This window comes from Podarcis melisellensis (assembly GCF_964234715.1).
Source record: "Podarcis melisellensis genome assembly, chromosome: 1".
In the NCBI taxonomy this organism is placed as follows: domain Eukaryota; kingdom Metazoa; phylum Chordata; class Lepidosauria; order Squamata; family Lacertidae; genus Podarcis; species Podarcis melisellensis.
In genome coordinates, this window is record NC_138528.1 from 90,905,828 (window position 1) to 90,924,476 (window position 18,649).

The 18,649-nt window shown below is 47.2% G+C and overlaps 1 protein-coding gene across 6 annotated transcripts in view; it reads right to left on the reverse strand.

Annotated features, from left to right (window-relative positions):
- The window catches only part of ADCY5 (adenylate cyclase 5), a 189,073-nt gene that overhangs the window by 57,896 nt on the left and 112,528 nt on the right, over positions 1–18,649 (reverse strand). For all 6 annotated transcript variants that reach the window (XM_081924757.1, XM_081924755.1, XM_081924754.1 and 3 more), the window contains 2 exons: positions 6,282–6,393; positions 5,997–6,124 (listed from right to left, as the gene is read on the reverse strand). In XM_081924757.1, the coding sequence (XP_081780883.1) occupies positions 5,997–6,124; positions 6,282–6,393 (240 nt within the window). The remainder of the gene's footprint in view (positions 1–5,996; positions 6,125–6,281; positions 6,394–18,649) is intronic.

Sequence of the window (18,649 nt, forward strand, 5' to 3'; positions counted from 1 at the left end):
CAGAAGAAGAATGACGACTTGGAGAAGACGTGCCAGGATTTGCAGGCAAGGTGGGAACACGCGGACAGGGCGGGGGCCCCAGGTTCCAGAGCGGAGGGCATTGCGCTTGGACGGAGGGGGGGTGCCCTGGTTCCGCATTTTAATGGCAACTTGCAAGACTATCCCAATTTCAGAGCGGACGTCGTATATGCACTGCATTTACTCCGTCACGATTTTAAAGATGAGGAAGAGAAAGTGGGGTTCATTGTTTCGCACCTGCATGGGGAGGCCAGGGCTTGGCTACGCAATCTGTGGCGCGAAGATGGACCGGCCCGTCGCAATTCAACTGCGTTCATCAAAGCGATGGATTCTTGTTTTCAATCCTCTGTGGATGTGGACATTGCGCGCCGTCAAATGCACGGGCTGAGGCAGGGGAAAGCGACTGTGCGCCAATACCACTCTAAATTTTTTGCATTGCTCACCGCCTTAGATTGGCCAAAGGACAGTAAGCCGGTCAGAGATCTTTTTTGGGAGGGATTGAGCCCCCCCATCAAGGATGAGATCGCTAGGGGGGACAGACCCCAGACCCTAGAAGACGTGGTGCAACGGGCTTTAGCTATTGGAATTCGACATGAGGGACGTCCGTGGCACGAGGAGGACGGGCCCCAAGCGCGTGCGCAAGCGAGGACTCTCCCTTTTGTGCACAGGGATTTCAGCCGAGCGCACCCCTCGCCAATGGGGAAGGACAGCGAGGAGCCAATGGAGATTGGTGGTGCTAGGGCTCAGAAGCCATCCCAGAGCCCTGTCCCTGGTGCAGCCAAAGCGAAGCCTCCTAGAGGAACCAGGAAGTGTTACATCTGTGACAGTGCGCACCATATGGCGAAAGAGTGCCCCCAGAGGCTCCAGAAGCACACTGCAGCACTGGCAACTGTAACAGCAGAGGTGCAACCAGGGGAGCAGCTTCAGGGAAACGACAGTGCCTGGCTGGAAGCAGAGCTACTGGGGCTCAGCCAGGCGGATCTGTAGACAAGCCCCCAGCATCACTGCAGAGCGTGGACCCTTTGCCTCCCAGACCGGCAGTTCTGCTCACAGCAACACTCCAGTTGCCTGATGGGAGACTCCTCGAGGTTCCAATAACGATCGATTCGGGGAGCAACGCCGACTTCGTGGGACTGCAGTTCGTTAAGCAGCACAATATGGCGCTCCTGCCTGCAACGACGCCTCTAAACGTGGTCACGGTAGACGGCAGGAAGTTGCTGGGGGGGCAAGTGGTGCAGCAAACCCCTCCCATGATGATGCAGATTGGCAACCATCGAGAACTTATTAGTTTCAATGTCACCCACTTATCGGACACACCCATCGTGTTAGGCATGAGTTGGCTGGAGAGGCACAGTCCCGCGGTTGCGTGGTACCAGCGGCAGATCACCTTTTGTTCATCGTATTGTGCTCAGCATTGCTTTCAGACCGATCAGGGAGGAGAAGCCGAGCAGCAGTTGCATCTGGGTATGGTGCAAACAGTGCCTCACAAGTACCAGGACTTCTTGGAGGTTTTCTGTGAGAAGGAAGCTGACAAGTTGCCGCCTCACAGACCTTACGACTGCGCGATTGATTTAGTGCCAGGGGCGCGACTGCCTGCTGCCAAGCTGTACTCCATGTCGGAAGACGAGATGCAAGAGCTTCGGGAGTTCATAGACCATAACCTCAAGCGAGGTTTCATCCAGGAATCTAAAGCAGCGGGTGGCAGCCCTGTGTTCTTTGTGAAGAAGAAAAACACGCCCCAAAAAAGGCTTATAGTGGATTACAGGTTCATAAACAGCTTGACTAAGCCCAAAGCTTTCCCCATGCCCAAGATTGACGACCTTTTAGCGACCGTCAGGAGGGGCAAGATTTTCACCAAGCTGGACCTACGTGGAGCTTACAATCTCATCCGCATCCGGAAAGGAGATGAGTGGAAGACCGCCATGTTCACCCCTCTGGGCACATACGAATACAGAGTCATGCCTTTCGGTCTCCAAAATGGCAGCCACGTTTTTCAAGCATTTATGCACCACGTGCTAGCAGGTCTCCTCTACAAGAAGTGTGTCTGCTTTCTCGACGATATCCTGATTTTCTCGGAATCGCCGGAGGATCACGATAGGGACGTGCGGGAGGTCCTGCAGAGGCTGAAGGACCACAGGTTGTACGCCAAGTTGGAAAAATGCCAGTTTGATGTCAGAGAGGTTGATTTCCTTGGCTACAAGTTGTCCGACGAGGGACTGGCCATGGACAGGGCTAAGGTTCAAGCGCTGTTGGACTGGAAAAGCCCTCGAAATCGGAAAGAGGTCCAGAGGTTCATCGGCTTTGCCAATTTTTACCGCAAGTTTATTAAAGGCTTTGCGAACGCGACGGCGGCTATCACTGACACCCTCAGTTCCAAGAAGAAGAAGTTCGTCTGGACCGAACAAGCGGAGCGGTCCTTCCGGACGCTTAAAGGTCTTTTCGCCTCCGAAGAGCAGCTGCTCCACGTGAATCCCGGCAGACCCATGCGGGTAGAGACCGATGCGTCAGACAGAGCGGTTGGGGCCGTTCTTTTGCAAGAGGATTCACAAGGCAACTGGAGACCGGGTGCGTTCTACTCCCGGAAGCTCAGCAAGACGGAGCGCAATTATACCATATGGGACAGGGAGTTGTTGGCCATTCATGCAGCTTTCAAAGCGTGGCGACACTTCTTAATAGGAGCCAAGCACTCGGTGCAAGTCCGCACGGATCACAAGAACTTAGAGTATTGGCGGACGGCTAAGTTACAGACCCAGCGACACATGCGCTGGGCGGAGTTCTTTGCGGATTTCGACTTCAAAATAGAATACATCCCAGGAGACTCCAATGTTATTGCAGACGCGCTGTCCCGAAAGCCGCAATACTTGGAGGAAGCAGCTCCAATCGCAGCAAAGCACATTTTCGCACCGCAGGCGTGGACGTGCGCTACCATCGCAGTCGACCTGGACGCGGTGCGACGCGCGTTGCAAAGGGATCAGTTTGCACAGTCCAAGATGGAGGAGCTACGCGGAGGGTCGCGAGACAACGATGAGTTCCAATTGCAAGATGGACTTTTGACTCGTAAGGGTGCCCTTTACGTGCCCACCGACGATCTTCGGGCCAAGGTTCTGCAACAATTGCATGACGCCCCTAGTGCAGGCCATTTCGGCAAAGAGAAGACGATGGAGTTGGTGGCTAGAGACTTTTGGTGGCCCCAGATGAGAGGAGAGGTGGCGGACTACGTCGCCAGGTGTGATATCTGCCAGAGGTCCAAACCAGTGCACCAGAAGCAGGCGGGATTGCTAGAACCGCTGGAGACACCGCAGCAACCGTGGGAGAGGGTAGCGTTGGACTTTGTTACGGACCTGCCCAGCTCCAGAGGTAAGACGGCGGTGTTGGTGGTGGTGGACTTGTTCACCAAGATGGCGCATTTCATCCCTTGTGCCAAGGTGGCGACGGCAGAACAGACCGCAAAGCTCTTCATCGATCACGTCTTCAGAGTGCATGGACTTCCGCAGTCCGTCTTGTCCGACAGGGGGCGCCAGTTTGTTTCCACTTTCTGGCGAAAGCTTCTGGGCATCTTGCACGTCAAAATCAACCTGACATCGGCGAGACATCCACAAACCAACGGTCAAGCGGAGAGGGTCAACGCGATCATGCAGCAGTACCTGCGGTGCTACGCCAACCAGCGACCTGCGGCGTGGGTGGACTATCTGCCGATGGCTGAATTCGCCTACAACAACACGAAACACGCATCCACCGGGGTGACGCCTTTCTTCGCGAACAATGGCCGTCATCCCAGAACCTTCCCGAGATTTGCGGCACCAGGAGGGGGGGGGCCTCAAGATGCCGACCAGTTTGCAGCGGAGTTGCAAGAGGTGCACGAGGAGCTGCGGAGACATTTGGAGCTGGCAAAACAGGCGTATAAGGTGCAGGCCGATAAGCACAGGAGGGCGGGAGAGGACATCCAGATTGGGGACTGGGTGTGGTTAGCAGCCCACGCGATGCCGGCCAGGTCATTGGCCAAGAAGAAGTTAGGACACAGGCAGCTAGGGCCATATCAAGTTGAGGCTAAGATCAATCCGGTGGCTTTTCGTCTAGCCCTTCCGGAGGGTTCCAGGGTGCACCCGGTCTTTCATAGGTCGGTGCTCACTCCCTACAAAACCCCACACAGGTTTCAAGAGTCAGGAGCACTCCCAGAGCCACGTAGGAGGGCGCCTGAGGGGGGGGAATCGCCAAGACCAGAACCTCTTAACGAGGTCACAGAGATACTGGACTCGAGATGGGGGGAGGAGGGAGTTGAATATTTTCTAGCCAGGGAAGGCACTCCGGCCTCTGCCAATAGCTGGGTGCCGGGTTACGCGTTGGACGAACCCCTGTTGAAGGAGGAGTTCCATGCACTTTTTCCGCACAAGCCCATGCCCGAGGAGTATTTTGATGATTGGCTTTTCACGCCCACTTTGTCAGACAGCACGTTCGAGGGTTTCTCCTCACCCGAGGGCCATACGCTCGAAACAAGCCCGACCAGGGATCCGAGACTGGGGGGGGAGGAGACAGGCCCTTGTTGGTGGGTGGATCAGCCAAGGGAGGCATGGAGTCAGAGATGGATGGTAGGTCCTTGGCAGGCAGCGCCAGGAGAAGCAGTGATGGAGGAAGAGACTGTGATGTCTGTGGGTGGGGAACCCGAGTTCGAACACACATATACGGAGATGACAGAGGAGAACGTTGAAGTGGACAACTTGTATCCTGAACCGACCCCGGAAGAACCACGTTTTCCTCAACCTGCACCCGGCGAGCGGGAGGGGGGAAGGGGGGGCTTCGAGGGGGGGATGGATGTCAGGGTTTCTGGGAGAGAGGAGGAGATGACAGAGGAGACGGAGAGCGAGTGGGAGGAGGGGCAGAAGGATGAGGAAGAAGATGACGGAATTCTGAGGGAATCCACGAGTCTGAGCAGCGAGTCAGAGGATTCTCAAAAGGGGGTTACCTTAATCAAGCAAAAGGGAGGAGAAGGGAGAAGCGGAGAGGAGCCCAGTGGAAGACAGACGCAGCAAGAGGCGTCTCAGCCGGAACGGAGTAAAGGGGGTGGAGTCGTCAGCCTCTCGGAGGGAGCAGGATTAGGAGAGAACAGAGAAAGGGGGTTGGAGCAAGGTGTTCAGCCGGAAAGGGTGGAGAGCAGAACAAGGGGTGGTGTAGCGGTCGAAAGAAAGGTCAGCAGCAACGTACGCGCGCCAAGTTCAAACGTAGAGGCGCGCGGAAGTGGAGAGAGCTCAGGGGAGGAGCCCGGCCCTAAAGCCAGAAGGAGGGGGGAAGAGGCGGCAGAGGATTCAGCCTCAGGCGAGTCACGGAGAGAGGGAACCCAGGGGGGCAGGAAGACCCTGCGGAAAAGAAAGGAGAGGAAGAGGTGGTCTAGAGCCAGGCTATTAAGTTGGTGTGGAAGAGGGGAGGAGTCAGAGGGGACTTCAGCGGTCTAACGTGACAGACGTACGGCCACGATGCTGAACTGTACGAGAAGCAGAAATCTTCAATAAACTTTTCCTGTAAATAAACTGCAACGGAGTGAGGTCTCTTGTGAGCTGGGACCCGTCCTGGGTGGCCGTGACAGTTTGTTTCCTTCTTTTTTGCACTTGACAAATCAAGTAAATATTCTCTAGTGTTGTGTTTCCCTGTGCTGAAGAGCTGCACAAGTACTTTGCTGCATGTATAGTGCAGGGATGACATGTACTCAGTGGGTCACACCAAAGCTGCTGCAAGTGGAACAATGCCCCCCCCCCCAGTCTTCTTTACTGCACTTGTATCTAGGGCTTTCCCCCAGTACCAGAAACTTTGTCTCTCCTATTCCACCCAAACATTTGGTCTCAGCTAGACTTTGACTTGCTGGTATGAAACAGTCACAATGATTTACAAGATATAAAATTAATTGGAAGCGCACACACATACAATATATATCTATATCTATATTTGTTATTTATCCACTGCCCCTCCCTGTGGTGCTTGGTACTTACGAGATAGCCTCTATCATATCCATTCCCATTTCAACACAGCAGTGCGCGTGATCTGCTCTTGCCTCGGGTAACCCAGATACACAGTAATAGCAATCGCCTAGGATTTTTATACGTAAACAGTGATTCTCCTGCAAAACAATAAGAAGAAAAATAAACACTTTTACTTCAGGATGTTAACAGCTTGCCGCTTAAGGCAATGAATTTTTTTGCAAAAGTCTAAAGCAACATCATGCGAAAGGCACCATTATAATATATTTGGGGAAGCAGAAGGAAGAGAAAACTTACAGCTGCAAGTTTATCAAATCTGGCAAAGAGTTCGTTCAGCGTCATCACCAGCTCCTGGGCAGTACACTGGGAGGCCAGGCTGGTAAAGCCCTCAATGTCGGCAAAGAGAATGCTGCAAGGATAGTAAAGGGGAAAGAAAACAGTGGAAAACACAGGTATTGGTAAATAAATGCTTCTCATTCATTCTGCCATCTACAAAGTTATGCAGAACTTTCCTTATCCCTAAGAGCATGCCCCTATGTTGGACTCCTTAAAATACCATTGAGAAATCAGTTTCAGTATAGGTGAGAATCCCTAAAACTCTTAATATATGTTTTCCATTGTGTAATTTTTTCTTCTTTGTGACATCCTATAATTCATCCTCTTTTGATGAATTTATCAGGGCAGCCCGACAAAAGACAGGCTATATACTGTTTCTCAAATACAGTCCCAAATATCTCTGACCAGGTAGCTATAAAAACAAAAAAAAGCTCTGTGTGTAAGAGCTCAATGGCTTGACTGTGCTAGCTAAACTGCATATATTGCATGGCTCTTAGTTTTCTTCTTTGCTATTTGTGCTCTGCGTTTTAACATGAAAGGGGTCGTATAACCACAAAGAAGACCAAGTGACTGAAGATATAGCACAAGACAATTTGGACCAATACATATTTTATATCTGCTTTACATTCCACAAATCAGTACTTTAAATATGCTCAGTTTAATAGCTCTCTATGCCATTCTGGGATAAGTTTAAATTTTAACAAATGATATAGTGATTCAAGTTTATACCAAATGGTATATAAATTTATCATCATTGTCATTGTCAATGGGATGCACAACACCCACCCACCCACACATATTTTTTCATTACAAGGCTATAATACATTTTTACACAAAATACTAAAATGCATATAATAAAAACATGGTCAACTTCACCTACATTTATAGATGACCAGTATACTAGTATACACCTCATTTGATTCCACTAAATTAACATTAAAAAAATAAAGGTTGCATACTTGTACTTACACTGCTTTGTACTTTTGTTTCAGTGACTCAGCTGACCATTACTAGGTGCTCCCTGTAGCAGGAACCCCCCCACCCCAATCATTCTGTTTGTATAAACTTCACACTCACACACTACATACGCCACATTTCTGTTATAAATTCATAGAAAGTCAACCATACATTGGATTTGCACTGTTCCATTTTATTTTTACTCCATATTACAAGAACTAACAAAGGGGGGTGACAGTCCTGGTCAGCCATAATCCCTTCACTGTCTCAGCACATACACTGGAGCCCTGCCCATGCCAACCCTGATGATCCCAGACAGAAGACAATCAAGATCACAAAGAACCTGCATATGGGAGTGGATTCAAACAAAGGACACTGATCAGATCTTCCCTCAGGGGGCAGGAAACTGCAAAATCCCCTTTGTCTCCTAGAACAGTGTTTCCCAACCTTTTTTGGGCAAAGGCACACTTGTTTGATGAAAAAAATATCGAGGCACACCACCATTACAGCCCCGTGACGTCAGCGCGCAGCGTCACTTGAGCTCCTTCTCCTGCTCGTTCAGGGCCGCAGTGGCGTAGCGTGGGTTGTCAGCACCCGGGGCAATGCAAGTAATTTGCGCCCCCTAACCCGTGGATTTGCGCCCCCTAACACTAACCCCCAGATGTTGCGCCCGGTGTGGCCGGCCCCCCCTGCACCCCCCACGCTAGGCCACTGATCCATAGCTAAAAGCAGAAGTCGACAAATGTGTCCTGTTTTTTGCTCTTCAAAATATGGCAACCCGAAGACCCCCAGGGACCGTCCAACCAGCCTAGGAAGTGTGCTCTGGTCGCGGGGGAGGAGACACGAGGCATTGCCATCCACACCTGGAATTGAGGAGGAGCTGGAAAGGTCCTTTGGTTTCACACCCAGGACCCATTTTTTCTCTCTTCTTTTGAGAAAGGGATGGGAAACGGGATTTGGAGGGCGCATGTGTGCGCGTAGCTGAGCTCCAGTTGCTCTGGGCATTTCTGGACAGCGCCGGTAGCGTCTCTCCTAACCCCTCCCCACCCCGGTCTCCACCCCCCCCCGCCCAAAGGCTTTCCCCTACCTGGCCAAAGTTCCACCCGAAGCTGGAGATGCGGTTCGCGCTGCCCACGAAGACGACGCCGAACTCGGAGAGGACGTATTCCTTGCACTCAGCGCAGCGGCGCAGCTAGCCGCTCAGGGGCCCGGGGCGGCGCGTGCGTCCTGCAGCCAGGGGCGAGTGCCATGGGGGCGAGCCATGGCAGGGCGCGCTGCGTGGAGCCTCGCTGCAGCCTCCCCCTCAGCTGTAGGGAGGCTGAGGCGTTGGGCAGAGGCCAGAGCGGAGCTTGCGGGCAGTTCGCCCGCAGACGCATGGCTCAGGCACGCTGCAGGCACCGAGGTGTGGCGCCCAGTGCCCCCCGCCTCGCCTAGCTACCAGTGGCATAGGAAGGGGTCTGCGGTGGGTGCGGGGCTGAAAGGACATGCAAGGCTCCATGCTGCTGCCCGGACATGCCGGCCTCCTCCTCGTCCACTGTCTCGCGCTCCTCCCTTTTGCGCGCGCTGCCCCGCCGCCGCCCCATTGGCCGGGTCCTGTCAGCTGATCCTGTGTTATTTCCTGTGTGTGTGTGAGAGGGGAGAATGGAGAGAGAAACCTCGGCACCGCCACCGCGGAGCCGCCCCCGGCTCGACGTGGATCCTCGCCGCCGCCGCCCCGCCTCTCGCCCGCCTCCCTCCCACGGCACACCAGGCAAGGCTCCGCGGCACACTAGTGTGCCGCGGAACACCGGTTGGGAAACACTGTCCTAGAAATTCCTGGAAGGGGAGGGGGAAAGGAGGAACCAGCCAGGTGACAAGACACTCAAGTTACCACCAACTCCTCCCTCAGCCCCTCCTTTCTGTAATGTATGCCTCCCACAACCCCTCCTTTCTGTAATGTATGCATGATGTTTCTGGGGGTGGGCTTGATCTAGAGGAGGGGAATTTCAAAAGTTTTTATAAGACCTTGCACACTATTCTTCTGGGTCTTTCCTCTCTCCTGCAAGGGAGGGGAATACCCTGTTGCAACAGTTCAATAAAGGCCAAGCCTACAGGCTGCTGTTTTGCTCCAAGTTATCCTGGTTGGTGTCTTTGTTTTGTCCAAGGGAGCCCTCGGATTTTCCTGTAACATCCCCATCCCTTTCCACTTATGCTGAGTCAGAAATGTGAAGCATTGCTTAAGCTCATCATATTAACAGGTTAAGATACTCACAAGTTAATAATAATGATTATAGCAGAATCAAGAATAGCTGTTAAACCAAGTGAGGAAAGCCCTGCCTCCAAAAGACTAATCCCTGCCTCACAGGCCTGTGAAATTACTTCACTGGGTAGGTAGAAACCAGAGGACCTTTCAACTCCTGCTCTACTACTTTCCACCTGAATTTATTATTGATCAATCATTGAGGATTAATAGTAATTTGAAATGTACTGTGTATGGTCATCTGATCACCTCCATATTTTAGATGCCACTGTTACACGTTCTGTGAAACCTCTTTTGTTTATTTTTAATATGTTGTGAATCACCATGAACTTTCTTTTCACAACAGAAGGATGGTGTTGGTGTACACACAGAGAGAGAGAGAGAGAGAGGGGGGGGGAGGGCTGCACTCCTATGGTCCCTAGAAGGGCATCCCAGGGGCAATTTATTGTATCTCCCTCTTTGACAATGGACACAGAGAGAGATCGCTTTAGAGGCAATGACTCTCACAACACAGTCAACTAGACAAGGGTAGGGTAGTGCTGAACCACCTCTTCTGTTCTCTTGGAAGAAATAATGTCCAACATTATAATTGCTGCTAAGATTACAACAGCTAAAAATTGAGAGGCAAAACATCTCTCTTACTATATTGAAATCAACTGAGAAATTTGGACCATTGTAACTGATTACAAAACAATACATGTCAATCATTTTAACAGGTTTAAGAAAATATTGGTGGTTTTTTGGGTAATGTTTTGGAACAAGTTCAATGATAATGTTCAACCTGCTTATGCTGCTTACAAGCTGCTGTAATAGTATTTCTTTATGCTCCTTACCTTTGATTTATTTTTCTTATAAAAAAAAATATAATATTCACTGTACTACATAATCCACAGGAGGAAATAATAAGGCTCACAGTATGTTTCCAAGTTGCATTGCTTTTTATACATGACCTTGCAAACTAACATTATTTAGCTTCAGCAGCATACCACAACACCAAAATGATGTTAAAAAGATAAACCAAGCTCAATGACTTTAATGAGGAGATCCCAGCAGACTTCAGGGATGCCAAAATTACCAATCTCTTTTAAAAAGGTGATAGAATGGATTGCGGAAACTATCAAGGCATCTCTATTAGCTGCGGCTGGCAAAATTCTTACAAGGATCTTAGCAAAACATCTCCTAACAATATCTGAGGCTACCCTTCCTGAATCCCAAAATGGTTTTCGAACTTCGAGGGGGACAGTGGACATGATGTTCACCACTCAACAGCTTCAAGAAAAATGCAGAAAGCAAAACCAACCCCTGTATATGGTGTTTATTGACCTGACAAAGGCCTTCAACACTGTAAATCGTAATGCCCTGGGGACTGTCCTTCTGAAAATCGGCTGCCCAGATAAATTTGTGAATATCCTTCGGCTCCTACATGATAATATGACAGCAACAATTGCAGATAACAATGACTCTCAAAGTGAACTATTCACAGTGGAATCAGGTGTTAAACAGGGTTGTGTTATCGCCCCAACTTTATTATATTCATCACCATGATCCTACACTTTGTCGAAGGGAAACTCCCTACTGGAGTAGAAATCATTTTTTGAACAGATGGAAAGCTCTTTAATCTGAGCAGGCTGAAAGCAAAGAAAAAGGTCACCATAACTTCTGTCATAGAGCTTCAGTATGCTGATGACAACGTAGTGTGTACACACTCAGAGGATGACCTCCAAACCATCCTAAATATATTCACAGAAGCATACGAAAAGCTTAGCCTATTGCACAACATCCAAAAATCCAAAGTGCTGCACCAACTAGCACAAAACAACCCCTCTGCAGTGCCACAAATCTAACACAATGGTGTAACATTGGAAAGTATTGATCACTTCTCCTACCTGGGCAGTTATCTTTCCACAAGGGCTGACATTGATGCTGAAATCCAGCATCACCTGAGCTCTACGAGTGCAGCTTTCTCCCGATTGAAGTGCAGAGTGTTTGAGGACCAGGACATTTGCAGGGAAACCAAAATGCTTGTTTACAAAGCTATTGTACTACTGAAAAATGGACCGTGCCATCTCCAACTCCTCGAAAGATTCCATCAATGGTGACTCCAAAATTTGTTACATATCACTTGGGAAGACAGGTGAACTAATGCTAGTGTACAGGAAGAAGCAAAGATGACCAGTGTTGAAGCAATGATTCTTCAACATCAACTTTGTTGGACTAGTCATGTTGTTCGATGCCTCCATAGTCACTTACGGACTCACTGTAAGTGAAGATCATGTTCATGGAAGACAATATTACTTGGCTACGAGTGATAGCCAAAGAAAACCCTAATATAATTATTTATTGATCTGATTAAAGCCAAGAATGGGTCAAGACTAGCTCCCTCCATTTTACATTTCAATCTTTATTTATTTTCTCATCTTATCTAGAGCATTTGTACCCTTGCTCTTCAGCCAAAAAGGCTCTCAGAGTGGCTTTCATACAATTATGCGGGCTTGCAATTGAAAAGACACAACACACAAGAGAAAAGGTACAGGGCGGAAACAGGCACCAATTATTCAAAGAGCATTTTAGAGTGTTTGGAGTACTTAACTCATAGCACCTTAAAGAGTAACCAGTTAATTACAGATTAAGCTTTAGTGGGCTAGAGTCCACTTAATTAGTGGCATATTCTAAAGCAGATCAGTACTGCTGAGCCCTGTTGCTGAGGTTGAGAAACAGTGGCTTGCCTTAAGACCAATATGTGGCTGAAATGAGATCTGAAACATGGACTTCGGGGGGGGGGTATTTCTAATACCAGAACAGTTCCATAATAATGGGTATATAAATTTTTTCCATGGCACATCACAGAAATTGCAATACATTAAAACAAGCATGCTTCAGCATCATCCAGACAGACAGCAGGTGATAGCTTTAGAGATTTTCCAGCAATGATCTGACCTTGCATATGACTACATATGCAATGGTCTATTTATATGTTGACACAGTAAAACTGAATTGCTTTACTTGTCTTCCATTGGAATTCACCTATAGATTTTCTGCAGAAAATATGTGAGTGTGCAAAATTCCTCTCTGGAAGAAAAGTTATTTGTGGAAAGGAGGAGCAGTAGTCTTTGGCCCAGGATTCTACCACCTCCCAAGATATCCATGTTGACATATCACAAGGAAGTTCATGTGCAAAATAACTACACCAGCTTATGTCTTTGCCTCCACAAACAGAGCTAGAGGTTTCTTGCTTCTGCCTGATGATCATGAGTACAAATTTCATCTGCCTCGGCTAACTGAAATTTCAAATGTGCCCATTTAAGTATCATTACAATGAATGCTCACAAAAGGAATACCACTCTTTAGAAAAAGCCTTTCCATTTTAACTGTATGATTCTAACCTTGTAAAATAAATATAGCAGTTGCACTTCACAGAATTAACAGAATCGTAGAATTGTAGTGTTGGAAGGGATCCTGAGGTCTATCTGGTCCCACTCAATCTTAATTTCACATATATGCTCATGGGGTCTGAACTGAGGGTGACACACTAGGAATGAGGCCTTGGGGTCACAGTAGATAGCTTTAATAAGTTGTCAACCCGGTGTACGACAGGAGTGGAAAAAGGCAAATTCCATACTAGGGAATCATAGATTTGTAGAGGTGAAAGGGATTCTGAGGGTCATCTAGTCCATCCCCTGCAATGCAGAAATCTCAACTAAAGCATCTGTGACAGATGACCATCCAATACCTGCTTAAAAATTTTCAATGCCATAAGAAAAAACAACCCTATATATATTTTCTTATGGCAGTGCCTAGACCATGGGAAGGCAAACTAAGGCCCGGGGGCTGGATACGGCCCAATTGCCTTCTAGATCTGGCCCACGGACGGCCCGGGAATCAGCGTGTTTTTACATAAGTAGAATGGGTGCTTTTATTTAAAATGCATCTCTGGGTTATTTGTGGGGCATAGGAATTCGTTCCTTTCCCCCCAAATTATAGTCTGGCCCGCCACAAGGTCTGAGGGACAATGGACCAGCCCCCTGCTGAAAAAGTTTGCTGACCCCTGGCCTAGACACCTCAGTCACATACAACTTAATTTACATTAGCAAAAGAATTAGAAAACTATCAATGAAGTTACAAGGAATTATGTTTAGAAGAACTAGTTATTATTTAGTGCTAATTTTTCAGTCTCAGGAAAATCCCATTCTTCTAAACTACTTTTAATAATTTAATAATTTAAATTTATACCCCGCCCTCCCCAGCCAAGGCCGGGCTCAGAGGGGCTTACAAGCAATAATAAAAACAAGTTGAATGATTACAACTTAAAAACAACATTAAAATACAACATTAAAATATTGAAACATTAAAATATTAAAATGTAGCCTCATTGCAGGAGGAAAAGGAAAAAAAGAAAGAGAGGGAGGGAATCAAATTGGCTCCAAGCCAAAGGCCAGGCGGAACAACTCTGTCTTACAGGCCCTGCAGAAAGGAATCAGATCCTGCAGGGCCCTGGTCTCATGAGGCAGAGCGTTCCACCAGGCCGGAGCCAGAGTTGAAAAGGCCCGGGCTCTGGTTGAAGCCAATCTAACTTCCTTAGGGCCCAGGACCACTAGGGTGTTGCTATTTATGGACCTTGAGGCTCTCCGTGGGGCATACCGGGAGAGGCAGTCCTGTAGGTACGAGGGTCCTAGGACGTGAAGGGCTTTAAAGGTCAAAAGCAGCACCTTAAATCTGACCCTGTACTCTACCGGGAGCCAGTGCAGTTTGAAAAGCACTGGGTGAATATGCTCCCATGGCAGAGACCCCGTGGGGAGCCTCGCTGCAGCATTCTGCACCCTCTGGAGTTTCTGGGTCAGCTTCAAGGGCAGCCCCGCGTAGAGCGAATTACAGTAGTCAAGCCTGGAGATGACAGTCGCATGGATCACTGTGGCCACGTCAGGGCGGGAAAGGTAAGGGACCAACTGCTTGATGCGGCGAAGGTGGAAAAATGTCACCTTGGCTGTTGCTGTAACTTGCGCCTCCATGGAAAGGGAGGCATCAAGGATTACACCCAAACTCTTAACGGAAGGCAATGGCACTAATTGGGCCCCCGCAAGAGAAGGGAGTTGGTCCCTCATCCCCATGCCATCCCGACCCAGCCATAGGACCTCTGTCTTTGAAGGATTTAGTTTCAATTGGCTCCCACGAAACCATCTAGCCACAGCTTCCAAGCATCTGGTCAGTGTGTTCGGGGCCGAGTCGGTGTGTCATCAGCATATTGGTGACAGCCCAGCCCAAAGCTCCGGATAATCTGGGCAAGGGAGTGCATAAAGATGTTAAAAAGCATTGGGGAGAGAATTGCGCCCTGCAGCACTCCACACACCAAGGAATGGCGCGACATTTCCCTCCCTAGTGCCACTCTCTGTCCCCGACGAGAGATAAAAGAGCACAGCCAGTTACGGGCTATGCCCTGTATCCCTACATCTGCGAGAAGGTGGTCCAGAAGATCATGATCGACCATGTCAAAGGCTGCTGACAAATCTAAAAGGATCAGCAGTCCTGACCTGCCTCGATCCAGTTGTCTACGGAGATCATCTGTTAGGACAACCAGAGCCGTCTCGGTCCCAAAACCAGTACGGAAAACGGACAGAAATGGATCTAAAGCCGATGTTTCCTCCAGAAACCTACCAAGCTGTTCAGCAACTGCTCTCTCAATTACCTTACCCAGATATGGAAGATTTGAAACTGGGCGGTAATTGGATAGGTCTAAGGGATCTAATGAAGTTTTCTTTAAGAGTGGACACACTACTGCTTCCTTCAGTTCCCCTGGGAATGTCCCCGTGTCAAAGGCCAAATTGATAATTTCAACCAGGGGGGTCCGCGCAACATCTGGACACTCCCTAATCAGCCAAGATGGGCATGGATCAAGGAGGCAGGTGGTGGGCCTGCCAACTTGGAGGAATCTATCCACATCAGCAGGGAGTATCCGATCGAAAGGGTCCAACACTGGACCTGAAGTCAGTCGAGGGGCCTCCAGTTCAGTCATTGTATCTAAATTGGCAGGGAGGTCACGGTGGAGCAACAGGACTTTCTCCGCAAAAAAGCTCGCAAATGCCTCACAGCTGTGGGTCGAATTTGTGCTTAAATTTGGTTGTCCTCCTAAGGACGTTATTGACCTAATTATTCTAAAAAGTTGTTTAATTATCAAAAAAAGTTTTGATCTCTAACTTTATTGCATACAATAAATAATTGTAGCTACAGTTAGCAAAACGTTACCAGAAAATCACTGAATGGTTTGGGAGAAACTTACAGAAGCTTAAACTAAGCACAGCATAGTTCTGTTAAAGATACCCTATGGTGGCCTTTCAGAGAATAATGGATAATTTAGGGGAATCACTTCTTCTACTAACTTGTGTTTGGAAAGCTACCTGCTGGTGTTAAATTTGCAGACCCAGGAAGATAAATAAAAGCTATACCAGAAAATAAAGATAAAATGCTGGATTGTTTCTTCATGAAATCAAATGACCACTTAGGAAGCCAGAAATCTTAAAGAAAATAAACTATATAAAAGCAGATCTGAAAATAGTCCTTTGAGTACAAGTGAAAGACCTGAAGTTATATAAAAGGAGAAGATACACAAACACTATTTGTCATCACTGAGGTCCTTAGTGTTCCCATCACAATGACAAGACAGCTGGATATCGATGGAACAATTTAGTTCAACACAATGTTACTGAGCGAAAGAATAAAACTAGCTTTATATAATGTCTTTCCTAGTTCTGGTTTCCCACTGTGCTTTCCAAAACAAAAAGCCAACTTTCTGCTGATCTGGTCACATGCCCAACACCCCCCGACACATATAAACAGTATATAAATAGAGCATCTATACATCTCACATTGATGAGCTGGACATTATGATTTCAATTCATGAAAAAGTTATTTTTGTACCTTACAGAGTGGGTCTAGGAGTTCCGTTTACTGTTTCTTGCATTACTTGTTATGAAATCTCAAGCTGAATTCAATAGCACGCCCCAGTAGATAGGGTTATGACTGCACTGTAACACAATAATTTACACACACACCACCACCACCACCTGCCTGCCTGCCTGCCTGTCTTCCTTCCTTCCTTCCTTTATTCCAGTTATATGTCACTTTTCCTTTAAGGAGCTCAGTGAAACGCCAACATGACTTCCTAGGTGTTCTCTTTTTTGGTAATGCTCTGTGTGTGGACAAAAGAGGACAGAGATTTGCTTAAAAATTCTAAAAGCTAATTTATATGTATAGGTGTAAATTTAGAAAAACAAAAACAAATGCTGTTCTTTAAATAGAAATATAGTCTATCTCACCACAATGGGGAGCAGACTACAATCAGGTGACCTTTATGCCTGTTCATTTTGCCATGTTCTTACTGTAACAGCTTTTGGGCAACTTCTGGAATGGACAGCTCTTCAAATAAAAGGCCGTCCTCTGTAGTGTAGGACACATTGGCACCCTACACACAAGCAACTTACATGGCCATACCCTCCTAACTGAAAGAGCAGAACTGCATGAATTGCCTTCTAAGAAGTCTCTGGGTCCATTCCTGACGTAATGATAGTGTTCTAATGTTTCCAAACAAAGAGATTTTTGTATCAACCCAGAAGGCCAGCTCGAGTGTGTCACCTCTCTATCACAATATTTTAAACGTTGTCATTTATCAGTTAAGCTCTTGTTCCTCTTTGCAACACCCCTGCTGGCCAAGTCTTATTATTTGCCTTTTACAGACTAAAGACTGAAAATAAGCGGTAAAGACTTGCTTTTGGCGTTTGAGCAAACAGCACTGTCAAGCACTGACTGACTGGACCACCCTGGCTCTCACAAAAGCTCAGTTAAGAAGAGCTGGTTCTTTGTTTCAAAGGATCATCAAAGTCTCCGGAAATCTGGATTTGCCTACCACAGCCAGCCCCATTTTAAATAAAGCACAATTGAGATATCTTGCAGAAAAGCAAGAAGCCTACAATGGCTGGAAAAAACGGGTAAGGCTCAGTGCTGCACAGCAAACATTTCGTACTGAATAACTGGCCTAGTTTTCCTAAACAATGCACTGAACAAAAATAGAAGCCTATTTACATACTGATGCTAATATCTTTATTTATAGTGCCACAGAACAACAAAATTCAAGCCTTGGCTAAGAAGCAGAGTGCTCCGGAAGCATTGTACAACTTTCTTATTCCTGGTCTTAATATGTCAGCAGTTTTTATTAAAAGAAAAAAAATCTATTCCATGTAGTTGAAAAAGACTTTTAAGAACTGGTCAGGGTTCCAAAGTGGGTTGCCTGAACTATCTGAAGGCATGCATCATCACAATTAAAATGCATCTTGTATCTCTAAATATGATTTTAGTAAACTGTCAACCCTAGTTAGCAGAAGCACTAGGGTCAACTGTGTATTTCGCAACCTAGTACATTAATGTTTATTACAGACATTTGTGCATATGGTATATTCACGTATAATACTTTAAAAACTGTGTATCTATTCTATTCTATTCTATTCTATTCTATTCTATTCTATTCTATTCTATTCTGTTCTGTTCTGTTCTGTTCTGTTCTGTTTTGTTCTTTTAAAGTTAAGCTGTTTTAACCCAGTGAGTTTTTCAGAGAATAATAAGCAATAGTTGAGCGATGAAAAACAAGCAAATGGGGATGTTTATACTCAAGTTCTCCCCCTTTCTTTTATTATATGTAAATTGTCTATGGTGGAAGTAGTGAACTAAATCAGTTTTGACTTAGCTATTGCAGTCTATATACCAGGAGCTGTATTAAACAATCACTTGGAGTTCCAACTGATTTGTACAGTCGTACCTTGGAAGTCGAACGGAATCCGTTTCAGAACTTCCAACTTCCAGAACTTCAGACTTCCAAAACGTTCGGAAACCAAAGTGCAGCTTCTGATTGGCTACAGGAAGTTCAGCCCAGCCCTCCTCAAATTGATACCCTCCAGGTGTCTTGGATTACAGTTCCCCACACTCTTGAACACTGGTTATGCTCCAAGTAGCTGATGGGAATTGTAGTCCAAAACACCCAGAGGGCACCAGGTTGGGAATGAATGATTTAGTCCAATACTCCAATGAAGTTCTCCAATGAAGTTGTCTGGTTTTTATTCACAACTTTGTAACAGGCATAAATGTTCACACA